The 20,349-nt window shown below is 41.4% G+C and overlaps 1 protein-coding gene across 2 annotated transcripts in view; it reads right to left on the bottom strand.

Moving 5' to 3' along the window:
• Window positions 1-12,957: 12,957 nt before the first annotated feature.
• TLR3 (toll like receptor 3) overlaps window positions 12,958-20,349 on the bottom strand; it is a 122,810-nt gene continuing 115,418 nt past the window's right edge. Inside the window, exons 4-6 of one of the 2 annotated variants that reach the window (XM_067022634.1) lie at window positions 18,887-19,078; window positions 14,836-16,688; window positions 12,958-14,597 (exon numbers count right to left, since the gene is read on the bottom strand). In XM_067022634.1, coding sequence (XP_066878735.1) covers window positions 14,369-14,597; window positions 14,836-16,688; window positions 18,887-19,078 — 2,274 coding nt within the window. In that variant the 3' untranslated portion in view covers window positions 12,958-14,368. The remainder of the gene's footprint in view (window positions 14,598-14,835; window positions 16,689-18,886; window positions 19,079-20,349) is intronic. The other variant, XM_067022635.1, reaches the window with a different exon arrangement.

Here is a 20,349-nt window from a genome sequence, read left to right as displayed (position 1 = left end):
GTCCTGGCCTTGGAAGTGCTGTCCTGCCTGCTGCCCGAACCTCAAGTCTGCGGGGAGCAGGGATCGGGACGAGGCGGCCGGGGCGGGGACGGGGGTCGTGGGGTCCCCTCAAGCCGCGCACCCCGGGAGCCTCTGGTTCTCTCCCCACGCGGAGGATTCCCCCGCCCCGGGCGCTTGGCCCCGCTCGGCCGGACCTTCCCCGACGCGGGGAGCAGTCCCTTCTCTGCCCTAGTGCTGCGAGACCCCGAGGGCCAGGGGTCCGGGAGCCCACGGAGGCGACTTCTGCAGCTGCCAACGCCACCGCGAGCTGAGGATAGAGGTCCGGACCTCCGCCCGCCGCAGATACCCCAACGGGCCCCCGGGACCGCGCAGGCGGTTGCCACGCTAAACAAAAAGCCTGCTTAGCTCACTGCTAATTGGGCCCCAGACTGCAGCCTGGGGCTGCGTCTACAACGGACACCTGGCTCCCCTCCTTGATCCGTGCCTTAAAGGAACACTCTCCAATTTCTCCATCACCCTTAGAGCTGCACCAGATTCGCAGAACTCTGGGCTGATGGTGAGGAATTTGACCATAAACCTGGGAACGATAACCCTGATTCCCAAAGATCTGGGACTTACCCAATCTGACAAGACCAAAGGAACCATGGCCAGCTCTCTGATAGGAGGGAAGGTTAATAAAAACATGTATTCAGATCACTTCTGGAGCATGAGCTTTCAGGTTTAAGCTGCTAATCATCTGGTTGATTCTGAACATATGTAATTTAACTTGAAGGAACAGGCAGCAAAAAGGGTCATTGCCGAGTGAAGCTTGATTCAACTCACCCAGTTCCTTGGGAGCAGCCCTTGTCTGCTGCCATGTCTCAGGGTTCCTGATTTTACAGGCCCAGGACCTTCATAGCTGACCAGCCTCTTAGGATGGAGCCCCACTAGCCTGACTCAAAAATACTGATGCATAAGCCCAGACTCATGTGTTAACTAATAACTGCAGTGCTGTCCTCTGCTCTCTCCCTAGGGGAGGAATTCCTGTTGCGGTCAAATTAAGTTGGAAGATTGTTAGGTGAGCACAGAATCTAAGCAAGGGGAGTGAGTCATATGTATGATATATATTTCATATACAGAGGACAGTAAGCATAGGAGCAAATCACCCTCCTCCACCTTGGAAGAGCAACCCTACGTGAACACTGCGGGATTCACCCACCTGTCTTCAGCTCTCTAACGTTAGATATTTCTATGCTTTCATTACTAACCACTTCCCTCTATGCACATGATTTTCTTTAAGTAGGCAGATACTGTCAATAAGGCTACAGAAAAGCTCCTCCTCTTGCAAATCCCAGCCTTGAAAGCAGTCTGTCTCTGAGGTGTGTTTGCATGTATCCTATCTGTTATGGGCTGAAGTGTTCCCCATAAATATGATGAAATCCTAACTCCCAGTCTGTGTGAATGTAACCTTATTTGGAAATGGGATCTTTACAGATAAAATCAACATAAGACAGGGTCATCAGCATGGGCCCTAATCCAATACCCTTAAGAAGAGAGAAATCTGAATGCAGTCACACAGGGAGAACACCACGTAATGACAGAGGCACAGGTTGGAGTGATGAAACTGTAAGCTGAGGCAGGTCACTCTCTGAAGGCCACCGCCCTAAGTTAGGAAGAGGTAAGGAAGAGCCTTCCCTACAGGTTTCAGAGGGAGCGTGGCTCTGCTGGCATCTGATATCAGACTTCTAGTTTCCAGAACTATGACTGAATACATTCCTGTGGTTTTAAGCCACGCAGTTTGTGACACTTTGCTATAGCAGCCCTAGAACACAAATGCACTGTTGGGGTAGTAATTAATATTTGGGGCGCTTCATGAGCATGGACTCTTTCTGGTGCCTCTGTGAAAGTCTTCAGCGGGCATATTTGTCTCTAAAACGCTGGTTACAAATTAAAACAATTATCGTAATTGTCTAAAAATATCCACAGGGAGGGGACCTCCCTGGGCTGTCCAGTGGTTAAGGCTCCATGCTTCCACCGGTCAGAATGGCCATATCAAAAAATCTACAAACAATAAATGCTGGAGAGGGTGTGGAGGAAAGGGAACCCTCTTGCACTGTTGGTGGGAAGGTAAACTGACACAGCCACTATGGAGAACAGTATGGAGGTTCCTTAAAAAAATAAAAATAGAACTACCATACGACCAGCAATCCCACTACTGGGCATATACCCTGAGAAAACCACCATTCAAAAAGAGTCAGGTACCAGTGTTCATTGCAGCTCTATTTACAATAGCCAGGACATGGAAGCAACCTAAGTGTCCATCGACAGATGAATGGATAAAGAAGATGTGGCACATATATACAATGGAATATTACTCAGCCGTAAAAGGAAACGAAATTGAGTTATTTGTAGTGAGGTGGATGGACCTAGAGTCTGTCATACAGAGTGAAGTAAGTCAGAAAGAGAAAAACCAATACCGTATGCTAACACATATATATGGAATCTAAAAAAAGAAAAAAGTGGTTCTGAAGCACCTAGGGGCAGTACAGGAATAAAGACGCAGACGTAGAGAATGGACTTGAGGATATGGGGATGGGGAAGGGTAAGCTGGGACGAAGTGAGAGAGAGGCATGGACATATATACGCTACCAAACGTAAAATAGATAGCTAGTGGGAAGCAGCCTCATAGCACAGGGAGATCAGCTCGGTGCTTTGTGACCACCTAGAGGGGTGGGATAGGGAGGGTGGGAGGGAAGGAGATGCAAGAGGGAAGAGATATGGGAACATATGTATATGTATAACTGATTCACTTTGCTATACAGCAGCAACTAACACACCATTGTAAAGCAATTATACTCCAACAAAGATGTTTAAAAAAAATAATAAAACGACTCTGTGCTTCCACTGAAGGGGGTAAGGGTTCGATCCCGCATGCCGCACTGTGCGACAGAAAAAAAAAAATCTACAGGGAGGATGACAGAAAATATAAAAAGGACGGGGTAAAATATCACTGTGGGTTAAACAGTGGATGTAAACTTCTGGCCAGCCAGCTTCATGAAGAATGCACAATGGATGAATGATTGATCCTTTTGTTTGAGGGTCCTTTGAAAATGACAGACAATTGCAAACAGGATAAACAATTCTTCACAAGATGGTAGGTCTTTTATACCCATTGTTCATCCATCAACAGGCTTTCAGACAGATGTTAGATGCTACCAGGCTTGTCTGTTAATTACCTGTAGCATGCCATTCTCAAAACATGAGCCCCAGGTGAGGCACCACAGGGTCTGGCTCAGGCAGAGTGAGGAAATGAAAGTAAATGCAGTAAATCATTGTTTCTAACTTTGGCAGTGTTGATTTTAGACGGACTTTATTAGAAATGTCACAGCCATGTTTTATGTGATAAAACTCTTACGCTTACAGTGGTCAATTAACAACTTAATGAACTGGTTTTCTGATGTGTATAATAATACTTGGCTACATCATTGAGAAAGTATTAGGAAGTGATGGCCATGTTGCTATGAAGAAATGTTATGTTTTTTTTTTTTTTTTTTTTTTTTTTTTTTTTTTTTGCGGTACGCGGGCCTCTCACTGTCGCGGCCTCTCCCATTGCGGAGCACAGGCTCCGGACGCACAGGCTCAGCGGCCATGGCTCACGGGCTTAGTTGCTCCGCGGCATGTGGGATCTTCCCGGACCAGGGCACGAACCCGCGTCTCCTGCATCGGCAGGCGGATTCTCAACCACTGCGCCACCAGGGAAGCCCCAAGAAATGTTATGTTTTGAAAACCTGAAAGTTAAAACAAATAACCTGAGGAATTAATCTGTTTAGGGATTTAGATTGTCTCACTTAGCACGACACCAAGGCCAATATTCTATAAAGAAAAGTACTATCAAATTTTATTATTAAAATAAAACACTAAACTTCTGGACAAGGAGAGGTATTTGCTGATTCAACAAATATTCACTAAGCACTTTGAGGAAGACGGTGTGGTATGGGAGCCCCTGGAGCTGGACTTCCTAGGTTCGTATTATCTCTGCTACTGGCCGACAACCAAGTCTCTCACCTGTAATCCAGGGGTGATAATGGCTCCTATCGCAAATAATGGGACTTTGATAGTTACATCATGGGAACTGGAACAGAGCCTAGCACAGGGTAAGCTCTCAGTAGATGCTAGTTTTCATCACATGTGACACCAGGTTACATTGAAAGGATGCTCTTTATCACAGCACAGATGAAGCCCAGGACTCAGGCAGCAGCCACCTGAAGCTGTGCCCTGACCTTTCCTGGGCTGCGTCGCCCTCCAGCCGAGCACAGGAAATCTGTGCGTGCAATAGGGCTGCTGAGCTCAATGGCATCAGGTCTCATCATCAGTCTGTCCACTTCAAGGGTCTGCACGTCCAAGTTTGTGCTTAAAAGACAACTTGGAGGTACACAGCAGCCTTGTGCTTGAGAGTTTGACTCAGAATAAAGCATCAGTTTTAGCACATAATAACTGGTGTGCAAGACTTATGAAACAGAACAGGACCCTGTGGGGTCCTCCTGGGTACAAATCCTTCCATGTCCCGTTTCTTGTTTGTAGGAAAAGGTTTCTTCAGCCTCCTAGACCTTCCCTGGGTTCCAAAAGGCTGATTCAAACAGTTACTAATGGGGGAAATGAGGGAATGCAGAAACAAAGGAGGAACAATCAAGGAACAATAGTGCAGCCATTAGAGCAGGGTCCTGGCTCCTCCTCAATGGATACACATAATAATATCTTTGAGTTCTGCAGGAACTAAGGCCCCCATCCAGGTGGAGGACGGTAACTTCTGGCGGAGTCTTGGAACACCTCCCTGTTATCTCACCACCAACCAATCAGAAGAAAGTTGCATACCCTGCAGCCCTCACCCTAAATTTTGCCTATAAAAACTTTTTCCTGAAAACCATTAGGGAGTTTGGGTTTTTTGAGTATGAGCCACCTGTTCTCCTTGCTTGACCTTTGCAGTAAACCTTTCTCTGCTCCAAACTCTGACCTTGCACATTGTTTGGCCTTACTCTGCATTGGGCACATGAACTGGTGTTCCACAATACATGTCAGTCTTGTGAAACACCAGTAAATTGAATTCTGAAAAAATTCACAGAAGCAAGGTAATTGCTGGGGAGAAAGAGAGTAAAAATCCTTGACTCTTCATGAAAAACATTTCACAAACTAAGATGCTCCAAAAGAGGGACAGAGAGGAAACTTCATAACTGAAGAACTGGTTAAGAGTTCTAAAAAAAGTTTTGCAATTGTAGGAGAGGAAGAAAATTATTTTTTCCCTCTACACCTTAGGTCCATTGGCTGGGCCCTGAAAAAGACTGACCAAAGATAGAATTAACGAGAGAAAAATTAAGAAGTTTCCCAGTAAGGGAATAATGTTTGCACTACTTTTCTGTAATGCCAGCCAAGATATGCACAAGCCAGAGAAACAGAAAGTGTTTGCTAAAATATTTGTAACAGACACTTACGTACAAAAAATTCACAAATACTAGTTCTCCAGTTGAAGCAGAGCTCATGGAAATTACACTGAAACGGATCAAACCACTGGCTGGATTATAAACCACATACTGATCCAGAGGGAAAGTTACAGGTAGTGGAGATTTTCAGTTTGAACATTAACATTTCCAAAGTTTGGCAACATTATGTTTTTAAATTATGCAAATTATGTAAACAAGAGGTACCTTTTAAATCAGTCTGCATGCAAAACCCCATGTCACGAGGACACCAAGCACCAGGATTTCTCTCACAGACAGAGCCCTTGGTGGGCAGCACTCAGTTGAAGGAACAGCCATGGCAGGGGGTTTGCCCAATTTAAGATTCTCCCACATACACCCAGGAGAACTCAGTGATGAGTAACTCAAAAGGGTGGTTAGAAATCGAGCTTATAGAACATCTTAACAAGAGAAGAATAAGTTGAAAGAGAAGTGACAATGAGGCCAGAGATAGATGGGCCCCCAGCCGAGCAGCTACAGCTTGTCCCCTGTGGACAGATACTCCGAGATGAAGACAGTAGCAGGAGAACAATAGGAGAGGCGAGACCTGCCCAGATAAAAGATAGAGACCACATATTTCTCATTCTCAAGGTCAAGGAGAGCTTCCTGACTATACATGTGCAGAAAGGCTCCTTGGAGTTCAAAAAGGGAGTGATGTCAACCTACCCATAGGCCTCTTGGCTAGAATCCATCTTGGCTAAGAGATGCGCGCACACATGGAAGGACCCTGAGTTAAACCAGATACAGACTCAGAACCAGGCAAAGCAAGATGACTGGCCGAAGGAAACCCGGAAGAACTGCCCCATGTAAGTGAGTCAAAGCTACTACGAGGGCGCGACTCTCTCTCTGAGTCCGCCTGTGTGTGCCTATCCACAGGTACTCTTTTAACTCCTAAGAAACACTGTACTTGTTTCACTCCTTTCCGTTTCTTTGCGGGAATTCATTTCTACAAAGCTGATGGGCCAGGGGCCTGGTCGCAGCTGGACCTCCGTCTCTGGCTGGCAACTGAAATTCTGCTCCAAGCTGCTGCAGGCTGAGGCCACTCGAGATCAACAAGACAAGAGGAAAAGGACTTCAAGTTTCCAGGGACAGCAAATTGTGGGTCGGGATATATACGTGGAAAGTAATGGAAGGTAAGGCTGCGTACTCAGGCTTGTTAATGTAGACCTTTCTGTGGTGCCGCCTCCCCTCTTCCCGCTCCTGGCATGGGGGGTACGGAGCTGACCTTCACAAGGGGAATTTCTGTTCTGCTTTCATATAGATGGGGAGTGGGGTGCAGATTGCTCATCCTGGGTCTGCTTTTTCTCAATTCTCTTCAGCTCAAGATAACCTTTATACCAGAGTCACACATTTTGGAGTGGTATACAATGCATCATGGGCCTAAAATATTCTTACCTTATACTGACTTATAACACTTGGATTGTTTAAAGTTCAGTGGAGCAATAGATTATAAATGATATGACGCTTAGAGTTCTGACTTTTAAAGTGTAGCAAGAAAAGATCACTGTGAGGAAAACAAGTTTTCAAAAGCACAGTGATAATATGATAAATTTAAACAGTTTTTTAAAATGACAGCACTGTTGGGGAATGACTCATCAATTTGCCAGGAATCCAATCAAGGACCTTCTTTCTTTGCACTCCTCTAGTGGTCATTTCTTTGTTGTTATGGTAATTAGCAAGAAACATTCCCTAGCTGCTGAAAGCCTTGCGGTCAATGAACACAAAGGAAAAGAGGAGGATTAAGAAGGGAGTCACAGAAATGTGAGTTCAAGGACAGTTTTGAATATCTCCTTTTTAAAAAGTAATTTCTTATATAGCATGGACAAAATGTCATAGTGTGTTAATTACCGTCCAGGGTGCATGTAAATAAATTTACCTTTAAGAGGCTCATAAATAAATAAATACACATTATATATTAGATTATTATAATATAGAATTAGATTATTTACACATTTTGGCTCTTGTGCTGTAATGAACCTGGGAGTGCTAATATCTCTTTGAGATTCTGATTTTAAGGCTTTTGGATTGTTGACCCGAAACAAATAGACTGCCAGATAGCTCTCCAGCAAAAATGCACTTATTTGGGAACAGGAGAGGATTGCAATTGGGGTCTGTAACCACGGTGAGCTGCACCGCAAGGGAAGGAGACCATCTTTCTAGGGTGGAAAAGGAAGTTGGGAGTAAAGATAGTTCCTGGCTTTTCATTGGCTGAGTCCTTGCCAGGAAAGAAGAGGAGTCTTTCTTCTTCCTGTTGTGCTCAGCTATCCTCACTGGTCTTTGTTTATTAATTTTTTACAGGATAAATACCCAGAAGTGGGGGTGCTGGATCCTCTGGTATTTCTACTTGTAATTCTTTGAGGAACCTCCATACTATTTCCCACAGCAACGGCACCATTTTGCATTCCCACTAACAGTTGTGCAAGCGTTCCAGTTTCTCCACAGCCTCACCAACACGTGCTGTCTTTTGGTTTTTCAACAATATCCATTTCAACAGATGTGAGGTGATATCTCATTGTGGCTTTGATTTGCATTTCCCTGATGTTGAGAATTTTTCATATACCCGTCGACCTTATCTTACACCATACGCAGAAGTCAACTCAAGTGGATGAAAAACGTATAGGACCTGAAACCGTAAGCCTACTAGAAGCAAATACAGGGGAAAAACTTCATGACTTTGGTATTGGCAATGATTGCACAGATCCGACACCAAAAGCACCAGCAACACAAGCAAAAATAGACAAGTGGAGCTACATCAAACTAAAAAGCTTCTGCACAGGAAAGGATACAATCACTAGAGTAAAAAGTAACCTACAGAATGGGAGAAAACATTTGAAAACCATACATCTGATAATGGGTTGTGATATTGTGATGTATGATAAGAAATATATATTTGGCCTTTGTTCATTTCTGGCACGGAGCTAAAGTCCTTGAAATTTTCTTAGTGGTAAGAGTAATGGGAGCGCCTTTTGTTATAATATTTAGTTTCTTGTTCTCAGTTCCTGAAATCACTTCAGAGCCATAAAAGTGAAGTTGCTGTCTTGTTACTCATAACAAGTCCCTTTCCACCACAACTGGCTTTAGGTTAACGAGGTGACTTGCAAAGAACTGAATGATTGGGGCTATAGGTGCCAGGGGAGTGAAGCACGTGATTAGAGGGCTGGAGATTTCAGCCCCACCCCCAGCTTCTGGGGAGGAGGTAGGGGATTAAGACTGAATTCAGTCACCAGAGGTCAATGATTTAATCAACACTGCTCATATAATGAAACCTCCATAAAACCCCAAAAGTACAAGGGTTGGAGAGCTTCTGGGTTGGTGAACACCTGTAGATTCAGGGAGAGTGGCCAAGCTCCAGGAGGGCAGAAGCTCCAGGAGGGCAGAAACTCCACACCCTCTTTAAATCCCCTTGCACCAAAGGGTTATCTTCAGCAAACAGGTAGAGTGGAGAAAAGTGTCTGACCTGAGAGCCCGCTCCAAGGCCACAGCTGAGGCAAAGCCCTTTCCTCTACCAGGGTTTGTACAGATTCTTGCTTGCATCAATAACGGTGGATGTTAAGGTTACTCTCTCCTGAGACTCTTCCTCAGGCACTCCTAGTACTTAGGAGACTGAGCCTTCCTATACAAGAGCACTCGGTATGAGATAAAGTCCTACTAACTCATCCTATGGAGGAGGAGTGTTTAGGAAGGCTGTAAATTTCAGGAGTTAGGTCAGGCTTGAGTCAAGGGTTAGGTCTCCTTATAGGAGAAGCTGATACCTGACCTAACCCTTGAAACTGCCAAATTTAGCCAAGAAAGAAGGAGGTAGGACAGCAGTGAAAGCAGACCACATTTACATGAGGATGGCAATTTGAAAGGGCAAAGCACATTTGGGGAACTGCAGATAGTTCTGGGTGACTGAAGATCATGGTATATTCATTCACTTAATCCTTTAATCATTCAATCAACAAACATTTTGTGACTGCTTACTGTGTGTCAGGTGCTACATAAAGAGGAGGAGATGATTAGAGATGAAGCATGAAAAGAAAGAGACAAGATCCCAAGAAAACTTAGAATGTAAACGAAGGTTTTATTTAAGTGGGGACCTGGAGCTCCCTGGGCCGTTCCCACGAGGCACACTGGCAGGTTTCTGGAATAGGTATTGCAGAGTTGCAAGAGGTTGGAGGGAGTTTTGGAGCATCCTGATCCTCTGTTTATTTTCTCTCCCAGAAACATAACTACCAAATACAAAATTTCCTGACGGTAAGAATATGTTTCAAAAAAAGCTAACTTCCACTGCCACAACACCAATCTAACGTTTACTTTTCAGCCCAGACTCTTGCTTGAAAAATTACTATGTTCCAATCATTCATCTAGATATCAAGGCAAGTAAGATGAGTAAGATGAAGTTCCCTGTATTCAAGATGCTCATGCTCTGGGGGTTCGGGATAGAGTCAGATCTAAACAGTGTGCAGAACCCGATGTGCAGTTGGACTAAGGGTACGAATAAAGTACTATGGATGCATAAGTAGTGAAGTGATTCTTTCCACATGGTGTGTAGGGCAGCAGGTGGTATATCAAAAAAGGATTCCCACAAGAGTTGTCTGGACTAGAGCACCAATAAAAGTAAACTGAAATTCTTGCTGTTTCTCCATCACTTCGATTGACTGAACAAATATAGTTACACTGATAAACATTACGAAACTTAACTTAAGGAAGTGGGACAATGCTATCATTTTTTTTTTTTTTTTGCGGTACGCGGGCGTCTCGCTGTTGTGGCCTCTCCCGTTGCGGAGCACACGCTCCGGACGCGCAGGCTCAGTGGCTACGGCTCACGGGCCCAGCTGCTCCGTGGCATGTGGGATCTTCCCGGACCGGCGCACGAACCCGTGTCTCTTGCATCGGCAGGCAGATTCTCAACCACTGCGCCACCAGGGAAGCCCTGGAAGACACTTTCTTTTTAAAAAATAAAATGCCTGCAACCTTGCAGAAGTGCTTAAAGAAACCAATGGAACGATAAATACCTTAGAAGGTGTAGTGGATGCTGTAGTGAACCACCAAGCTCTCCCCGTCAAGGGCTTGGGCATCTATTCTTCCAGGTGCCCAGAGTGTTGCCTTTTGATGTTTCACAACTGAGCCCCTACTTTGGAATTGCTTTGTAGCAAAGCTTTTTGCTCAAGTCATACCTCCTTCCTGGGGCTGTCTACATCCAATGACTGGTTGACGTGAGGGTATAGCCCCTACGCCTAGATTTGCGTCAACTCTGTAGGGCCATTCCCACTCCAGAGCTCCCCATGGGGTCCACTAAGGCCTCAGCTGCAACTGCAATTGACTCAGAGCTCATCATTCTCTCTCTTCCCAATCCAGCTTATTTCACTCCCTTGTAAATCAGAGCCCTCCCCTAACCTGCTTCAGTTAATCTCCATCTTGGAGTCTGTTTCCTGGGGAACAGACTTAAGATAAAAGCAAGCTAAGAACTCAAAACAGGTCTCCCAGAAATTCTCACACAGAACTGGAAAATTTCCACCATTGAAAAGTGACATGACTCCTCCTTCATGATTGTTTGTTAAACGTGTGTGTGTGTGTGTGTGTGTGTGTGTGTGTGTGATATAACAGAACAAGTTTCTTCCTTGGACAGGGAGATGGATCAAAGCTTAGTTGCAAAAGCGCTAAGAATGGCTAACATGTCACCTGGTGTAATTAGTAACTAATGATCAATTGATTATCATGCTTTGCTATTTTAATACAGATTTATATATTTATTGGGAAAAAAACCACTTCACACCCCCTTCTATTATGTGAAAGTAAGCCTGGCTGTTTGGACTGTGAAATTATAACTTACGCTCCTCTATTCAACTAGGTGTCACATAAATCTAAGTAAAATTCCCAAGAGGGAATTTTATTATAATTTCTGGTTTTGCCAATAGAAACCTATAACGTTACAATTTCAAAATACCTAACCCCTTAAATCTAAACTCCTCTGCCACGCCCTGTGCAGCATGGCTCCATCCTCCACAGTATCTCCACTGTCCCCCAACACCGACTCATGTCTCCCTCCCTTCTTTCCATCCTCCTCCTCACTCACCAAAACGCTACCCACCTTTGAAAGGTCTGATCCTCTTCCATGGAGCCTTTCTTGTCCAGGTCTATCCCCAAGAATCCCTTCCCACCCTAACTGCTACTGCCCCATTTCCTACACTGCGTTTCATATCCAATCATACTCCGTAGTGCTTAGTTAGCACAAGGCTTGGCACATGTAGCTACCTCCTCAATGAATGCAATTTTTGGACAGCTTTATTAACATATAATTAATATATAATTTTGTACCAAAAATTCACCTGTTTTAAGTGTATGACTCAACGATTTTTAGTAAATTTACATAGTTGTGAAATCATTACCACAATCCAATTTTATAACATTTTCATCACCCCCAAAAGATCTCTGATGCCCGCTGTCTCTACAGATCGCAAGAAATGTATTTTGAGCTCTTGAGTTGGGACATCTTTACATTTTCTCATGATCACCATCACTTACTACTGAGACTCTTCTACAAATAATCTAAGGTAGACATTGGGAAAAGTAAACATTGTTAAATAAATGGCATTGACAACCCCCCGACTCACTAACAAATTGATTGCATCTACTTCTTACTACAGTCCCAAAGGTGTCATTTTTAGGTAAAATCTAAATTCCTAGATTTATTTCAAACTCCATGTTGTTGATTCAGATGGATTTTGTTTTAAAAGTGAAAACGGAGGGCTTCCCTGGTGGCGCAGTGGTTGAGAGTCCGCCTGCCGATGCAGGGGACGCGGGTTTGTGCCCCGGTCCAGGAAGATCCCACGTGCCGCGGAGCGGCTGGGCCCGTGAGCCATGGCCGCTGAGCCTGCGCGTCCGGAGCCTGTGCTCCGCAACGGGAGAGGCCACAACAGTGAGAGGCCCGCGTACCGCAAAAAAAAAAAAAAAAAACAAACAAAAAAAAAGTGAAAACGGGAAGGAGTTGGGGTGAACCGATTACATGATGACATCTTGAGAGCGTTCAGACAAGTCAGTTCACGTGTGTAAATCAAATAGGTCAGACAAACATCATTTTCTGCCCTCCCTTTGTCTTGAACCCAAGGGAGATGGACTCCTCCTGAGAACAATTAGAGAGGATAGCCTGCAGAGTTCAGGATGCTGCTTCCTGTGTGGGTCAAACACAAGTCAAGGCTTATGCCTTTTACTAGTTTTAATTATATTCAGTTAAACAGGCCACCCCTTGTGTAGCCTAACCTCATAAATATTAAGCAACTTCTAAAAAAATGACATTTGAGCTCAATTTAAATTGTGCACATGTAATCAACTACCTCATAAACAAATAAACAAGAGAAAGAAAGCAAAATTACTTCCTGCTCTGCTTTCCACAAACTGACAATATATTGATAAATTCATAATAATAATAATAGATTTAGAAATATTTCAGTGAGGTTGAGAATATTGATAGATAACATATAAAATACATCAAGAAAAAACTAGTTGTGATTTTTATTTTATGATGCCAAAATGAAACAGGATTATTTCACAGTTAGAAAACAAATCGTAACAAAAAAAACCTATAAAACACATGTCTCAAGTGTGAGGGTGGTGTATAATGACAGACTGAAAATGAGTTCTCTGTATATTCATGTTGTTGTAGAGTCCTTCAGAACCAGCAGTACAGCGGGTATTACGTTTTTTTAGGATTATGTGAACTTAGCCCTGAAAATACGGAGCTATTTAAATCAAAGTTCCAAAGCGTGACATCTCAAATGCTCCCTAAATTCAGCAGACAAATGAGTGCTTCAAGTTTTGAAATTATCTCAACATGATCATTTCAACTCTCCTTTATATTTGAATACCAGAACTATACAGGTTTTAAAAAGCTGTTCATGTCTATTTCCAATAATCAGACTCTTTTTATTGTAAAACGAAAATAAAACTTAAAATTATCAGAAGGACTAATTTACACATAGCATACTTTTTTATGGTATAATAATATACTCTACGGGAATGTATTATACCAGGATCGTCATCAGTAATGATTTGGGAATAGTTAAGATTTTGTTTATCACTGTAATTTTCAAGATCAGCAGTCAAAAAAAATCCCAGTGGAACCACGTGATTTGGCCAGGGCCGTCTCCTAAGTCTGTGACCAGGGCAAGACAGTATTTTGTTTCCACAAAGCCAATCTACTAATTAACCTTTAGGAAATAAGCTTTCCTGCAATACTTGTAAGTAAAAGAATAGTGCCTTCTAATAATGCCTCATATAGCAGAATTCCAAATATCAGGAAACATAAGTATTTATTAACATATTTATTTGTTAAGTAATCAAAATGAAGTGCAAACGTTTTCTGTCCTGAGTATGTATATTAAAATGGTATTTAACATTTAACAAAATCAACACTGTGACAGGCACCACTAAAATACAAAGTTTTTCAGTTGAAAAATTGCTGTAATTCAGCTTTTAAAAATATGCCTGTATATTTTACTCTTTCATAATTGAAGTGGCATTGTACCCATAAAAGTTATATTTTATTCTGAGTGCATCAGAAAAAAACCAAATATAATTATCACAAACACTCATATACCTCTAACTTTTCTTTAAATGAGGAATACTTTAAAACTTGGTTTTGATAGGCCTCAGTAACCCAATTGTGTATTCATTAGTAAGGGATATTCTTATCTGTTCATTTTGGGTCAAATTAACTCGATTGGTAATAAAAGGCCTGAAATAGGGAGATATATATCCATAGAAGAGAGATACTTGTGGTATTCTTATTTATAAATATGAATGAACAGATTTACATTATTGTCAAGTAAAATGTAAATTTACCATGGGCCTTTTTTAAATTAGGAAAGTTACTCCTTTAATTTAGTCTTTAAATAAATTTAATGTACTGAATTTCTGGAACCAAGTGCTACTTGCAATTTATGATGAAAGGCATTTACCCGTTCTTTCTGAACCGGCCAGTTCAAGATGCAGTGAGATTTAAACATCCCTCTTCGCAAACAGAGCGCATGATTCAGTTTATAATCCGGAATATCCTCAAGAAAGATCAATATAATGGAATCCAGATTTTGTTCAATAGCTTGCTGAACTGCGTGGTGCACCTTGAATCTAAGTTAAGAAAAATAACTGAATTAAGGTCTATATCAATATACAGCTTTTAACAGCCCAAAGCTCGAGAATGAACATTTCCCTTGTAATTAACTATAATCTGTCACTGAAAATCAGGTTATGTTTCTTCTTAATTTTATTTTTAAAATACTTTGAGTTGTGAGTAATAATGTTAGTAATATTTAAAAGTTCAATTTAAAAATGAGACTACACTTCAGATTTCAGAGTGTTCACCTACCTTTTGCATAATGGATCTTTCAGTAGATTCTGTGTTATAACAAAAATAATTTTTCTGCTCCTTCTGATGCTATTAACAATTGCTTCAAGTTCAAGGACACCTGCCTCAAAATCCCTTTCTTCCAGACAAAACCTGAGTGTATGATCTTCTTCTTCCATTGGGGAGAAGTGTTCCCAGACCCAATCCCTATCTTTATAGGCATGAATGATATATGCCACATATTCAAACTGTTCTGGATGTCTGTCTATTTCTTTGAAACCAAGAACTCGATGCACTAAAACATTCCAATAAAAAGATATCTTCCAGCCTTCAAAATGGATGAGCAGTACAATAAGGTTAAAAATCAGTAGGGTACTGGTATTTATCATGAAAAGGAGTTCAAATGGGGCACTGTCTTTGCAGGGTGATGTATCAAAAAGCATCACTGGGAAACCACGATATTGAGGTGGAGTGTTGCAGAGGTAACGGCTTGATAGTTCAGAGATGTTGGTATGGGTATTATTAATCCAATTAGCAAACCAGGCAATGCTTTCACATGTACAATCAAATGGATTAAAGCTCATATCTAAATCACTCAGGTTCTTGAAGGCTGGCCCAAAAACGTTCTTTTCAACAGATGTTATGAGATTCTTCTGAAGGCTTAATGACTTGAGCAACACTTGATTATCAAAGAGAGATGGTGGAAGGATATTTAAATTATTCAATCCTAAATCGATGCTCTTCAATTCACGTAAGTCCTTGAAGACTTCTGCTGGGATCTCATCAAAGCCATTAGACGCTAAGTTAAGGACGCAGAGGCGAGAAAGACCCTTCAGAAAATGAACAGGACCGCCAGGGTTTGCACGCTTCCAGAGGCGAGCTAAGTTGTTATGCTGCAAATCCAGAATTTCTAGTTTCTCCAGACCCTTCAACAGTTCATCATTGATGTTGGCTATGTTGTTGTTGCTTAGATCCAGAATGGTCAGGTTAGGAAGAGGGTGAAAAGGTGAGGGGGAGCTATCCACATGTTTAAGGGCCACCCTTCGGAGCATCAGTCGTTGAAGGCTAGGAACCAAGGCAAAAGAGTTGCTAGTCAGCTCTACGTACTTGTTGTAGGAAAGGTAGATTTCAACAATATTCTCTAGACCTCTCCATTCCTGGCCTGTGAGTTCTTGCCCAATTTCATTAAGGCCAAGGTCAAGTACATTTAGGTGGCCCAGCCAAGAAAAAGCACCACTCTCGATTTTTGAGATTTTATTTTTGGTCAGGTTCAGTACGCGCAGAGGAGAACCAGCAAGTGATAAAAACGTTTCGTTTGTTAAAGTTCGCGAACTTGAGAAGGAGTTGGATAGACTTAGACTCCTCAGCCTTGTCAATCCCGTGAAAGTATTGCGTTTTAGGCCTGGAAAGGTGTTATCTTCCATATTGAGATACTCCAAAAATTTTAGCCACTGAAAGGAAAAATCATCAATCTTGGGAAGTGAAGCCAGGGAAATGCTTTGTTGAGTAAAAGATCGTCTCAGATTCAGGTATCTCACATTGGAAAGCCCATAGAAAGAGCGAGAAGACAGATGTTCTATGTTATTATACTCCAGAAAGAGATATTCTAGATGTGGAAGCCAAGCAAAGGAATCATTACCAATCACACGTAAGCTGTTATGGGAAAGATCGAGCATTGTGAGATTTGTCTGCTTCAGCCCAGCAAAAGTCGTGTTGCTGGTTGTGTACAGCTGGTTGTTGCTCAGGGACAGACTCTGAAGGCTTGTGTTTGATAATTCCAAGCAGAGCTCTTCTATGAGACTGGGGCTCAGTTTGGCATTGTTCAGAGAGAAGCCAAATAATTTTCCAATTGCATGAAAACACCCTGGAGAGAACTAAGAGTGGGACGGAAAAAAAAGAGGTTAAAAACCAAAACACAATGAGACTGTATGACCCTTGAAAAACAGGCATATTCTTTATTCAATCCCCTTCCCTCTTTCGCCACCTTCTCTGGGATTTCTCTCCCCGCCTCTGTCTCCCAGCTCCTTCCTCTGTACCTGTATCACCCACCTCCTGCTCCGCGGCCCTTTGCCGCCCCTGGTCACTGGCTACTACTCAGCAACCATGTTATCAGCTTAGATGCCACTTCTCCAGAGGGTCTTCCCTGATCTCCCAGGCTAAGTTAAGTCTCCTGGTACTTTTACTTCATCACACTGAGTATTATTGTAATTAATAAACTATTTGTAAAGTCACCTCTGGGGCAGATCCTGTTTCTCTCTTCGTGACCACTGATCTCAGTGAACATTCTGGAATGAATGGGCGGATTTTACTATGAAACATTGACATGCACTTTCCTTTCTATGACTCTGAGTTCCAGCGACCCTCTCTGTCTTCCCACCAAGGTTTTCTCCTGACTGTTTCGTTACCGTGTTTCCAGCTCCATTCCACTCTGCCCCCCAGTCCCTCACTAGAAGCCTTGGCTGCTACGAGACTCAGCGCTGGAGCAAGAGAGCAGAGGCCAGGGGGCAAGGGATCCAGAGAGGATAGAGGTCACGTCTCCTGGGAGGGCAAAGAGGCTCTGATTTCTTCTGTGTCACTTGTGAGATGTTAGGGCCAATGGATGACGTGAGAGAAATGTGGAAGAAAGTGAGTCAAAATACAAAGCAGGAAATGATTAGATTAACTATGGTGAATCTATAGGATAGGATTATTTTGCAGTCACTAAAATTAAGCTTGTGAATAATTCTTAATGACATGGAGGACAGTCATGTTATGATATTACTTTTAAAAGGCAGGATACACCATCATCTTCAGAGAGGCAACACAGCACAGCTGCTAGCAGCGTGGGGCCCTGGTCTAACACTGCCAGAAACCCAGCTCTGTCACCAGTCCATCACCTGTGAGGCTATGGACAGGTTCCTTAATCTTTCTTCATCTCAATTTACTCTTGTGTAAAACGATGGTAAGCGTAAGTTGGTTACAGGACTAGACAAAATTGTATTTAAAAAGAACCTGTCACAGTGTTGGCCACACAGTTAAGTACTCTATGAATTTCAGTTATTCTTGTGTTTTCTTTTATTACACGGAGAAAAGCTGCAGACAAACATATCCAAATGTTACCATTGGTTGTCCTTGGGCGATGAGCTTTTGGATAATTTTTATTTTTCTCCTCATTACTTACATATTTTACATTTATTTATATATTTCTACCATAAATGTTCTAAACAAACAAAAAACTGCTGTTCAAAAATGAACCTGAGTAGCTTGCATAAAATGTTTAATTATTATTTCAGGATAACTTCATTCACAGTCTATTTTTTAATCTGAAAATTCATATAGCTTTAAAAATCTGATTTTGTTTAGAATGCCCAATATTCTTATTCTTGGCTTGTAAAGGAATAAAATACAGACACACCTGTATGCAAAACTAATTAGCAAATTGAAGATCAAGGACCCAAAAAGAGAAGGTTAGGTTTATTCCATTATATAGGAAGGTGCTTGTAAAAATATAACGCTAGTTATTGTTTATCGAGCACTTACCTATAATGCCAGGCACTGTGCTAAATTCTTTGCCACATAAGCCTATGGGGAAGTGCTATTATTATACCAATTTTAAAACTAGGGAACTGGAGCAGAGAGAACTTGAATAATTTGCCCAATTGCACAATTATTAACAGATAAAGCTCAGATAGGGAGTCAGCTAACCCAACTCTACAGCCTGTGCTCTTAACCATCAGACTATTTTAATTCGTCCAGGGATTTTGTGCAATAGATAGTAGTATTTCCACTTCACAGGCAAGGAAACTAGACCCAGAGAGGTTAAGTTCCCCAAGGCCAAAGTCCTGGTCTGTAATGGATCAAGGATTTTAACCCACTTCAGTTTGACAGCAGAGCTCCAGCTCCTAATTGCTACCGAACTCCCTTTCTTGTGAGGATGACATCAATGGCCCTAAGCAGTAAGTGTGAAGGATTTCTAGAAGACATGACAAAGCTTATCACCTCTTTCTCTATCTCTACCTTTAGATTCTTACCCATGTGACACAATTAGGGACTGCCCACACTTAAAAGTACAACACAACATTTTTTATCTTACCTCTTTTATTTGATTTGATGACAGCTCTAATCGTTTTAAAGAAGAGTTGCCAAGGAAATCAAGTTCTTCACGCCTCAGTGCAGAAATTTTATTATTTGATAGTAGAAGCTCTTGGAGATTTTCCAGTTGCAGCTGAGTTCCTAATTTAGTAGATGATAAACCATTATGAGCTAGGTCTAATTTGATTAAATTCTGAGGGAAAAAAAATATGTATATAGGTTACAGACTTGCCATGAAAAATAGTTCTTTTAAATGTACATGAATCTTAGAAATAACTGGACAGCAAAATGTCACATCTTTATTATTCTATAGAAAGCTGACGGTAGGAGTAATAAAAAATCTTGGTTGTGATCGAAAATACCATTGCTACAAAGACTAATATCTTAATTCAAAGAATCACTTTATTTCTCTTACCAAAATAAAATGACTTAAGCTTATTTATTCATGATGTAAGGAGTATTCATAATAAGCATTTTTATTTACTTATTTATTTATAATAAGCATTTATTTATGATGTAAGAAATATTCATGTGGCTTATCAAACAGTGTCATGCATCAACCTTGAAACTAAACAACAAAAAAATGATTAAGAAATATTTTCTTAAAAAGCATGAGGAGAATGCTGCTGTTCATGAAATTTTTAAAAGATTTTCATATTGAGAAAGATAGGTAGTTCTGTAAATTTTGCATCATGACTAGTACAGAACATTATTTTTTTGTTTTGTCTGTGCTGTAGGATGTTTTGTCACTTTGTGCTACCTTTGAACATCTAAACTTCCACTCAGGTAAAATGTAAGGAAAAACTGATATATGTTAGGGCAATATCTTATGAAATGTCTATCAAGGAGCTTAAGACTTCTATTTATGTTTTAAAAATAAAAATAACATTTTGCCAGCAATTAACCAGATTCTGAGGTCTTTGTGCCCAAAGACATCATTTCATCTACATCAGAATCTAAGAAGGCACAAGAAAGAATTTCAAATCCCTAGCTAGCAAGCAAATCATTCTATAAATGTTTCTAAGAATAGTTAAATGTGTATATTATTCTTGGTATTTGAGGTCGAGGAATGCTCAGTTTTTTATAAGCCCACAAAATGAAGAAAACAGAGTTCTGAAAATAGCTTTGATATACGAAAAGCACTTAATAATTGCCTCAGATTTAAAGACACTAGCATATTTTTTCACAGATTTAAATTCAAGCAAAGTACTGACAAGAAAAAGGTGGTAGCTACTGAAAAGCAATACTGTAGAAGATTTCTTAAATCAAAAGTATGTAATTTTTAGCTGAACAGTTGGCTTTATCATGCATCAATTTGTCAATTTTATTTAAATTAGAATTTGGTCTCGACATATTTTTTCATTATTGCAGGTACTAAATCAGCAGTGTGGAGAGTTTATTTGCCATTCTTCATGGGATATTCTGATTCCTCTCTGGTCTCTACCTCTTGAATCTAAGTTCTAC

This window comes from Kogia breviceps, chromosome 20, assembly GCF_026419965.1.
Source record: "Kogia breviceps isolate mKogBre1 chromosome 20, mKogBre1 haplotype 1, whole genome shotgun sequence".
In the NCBI taxonomy this organism is placed as follows: Eukaryota; Metazoa; Chordata; class Mammalia; order Artiodactyla; family Physeteridae; genus Kogia; species Kogia breviceps.
Note: the sequence above shows the minus strand (reverse complement) of the source record. Positions and strands in the feature narration are given on the sequence as shown.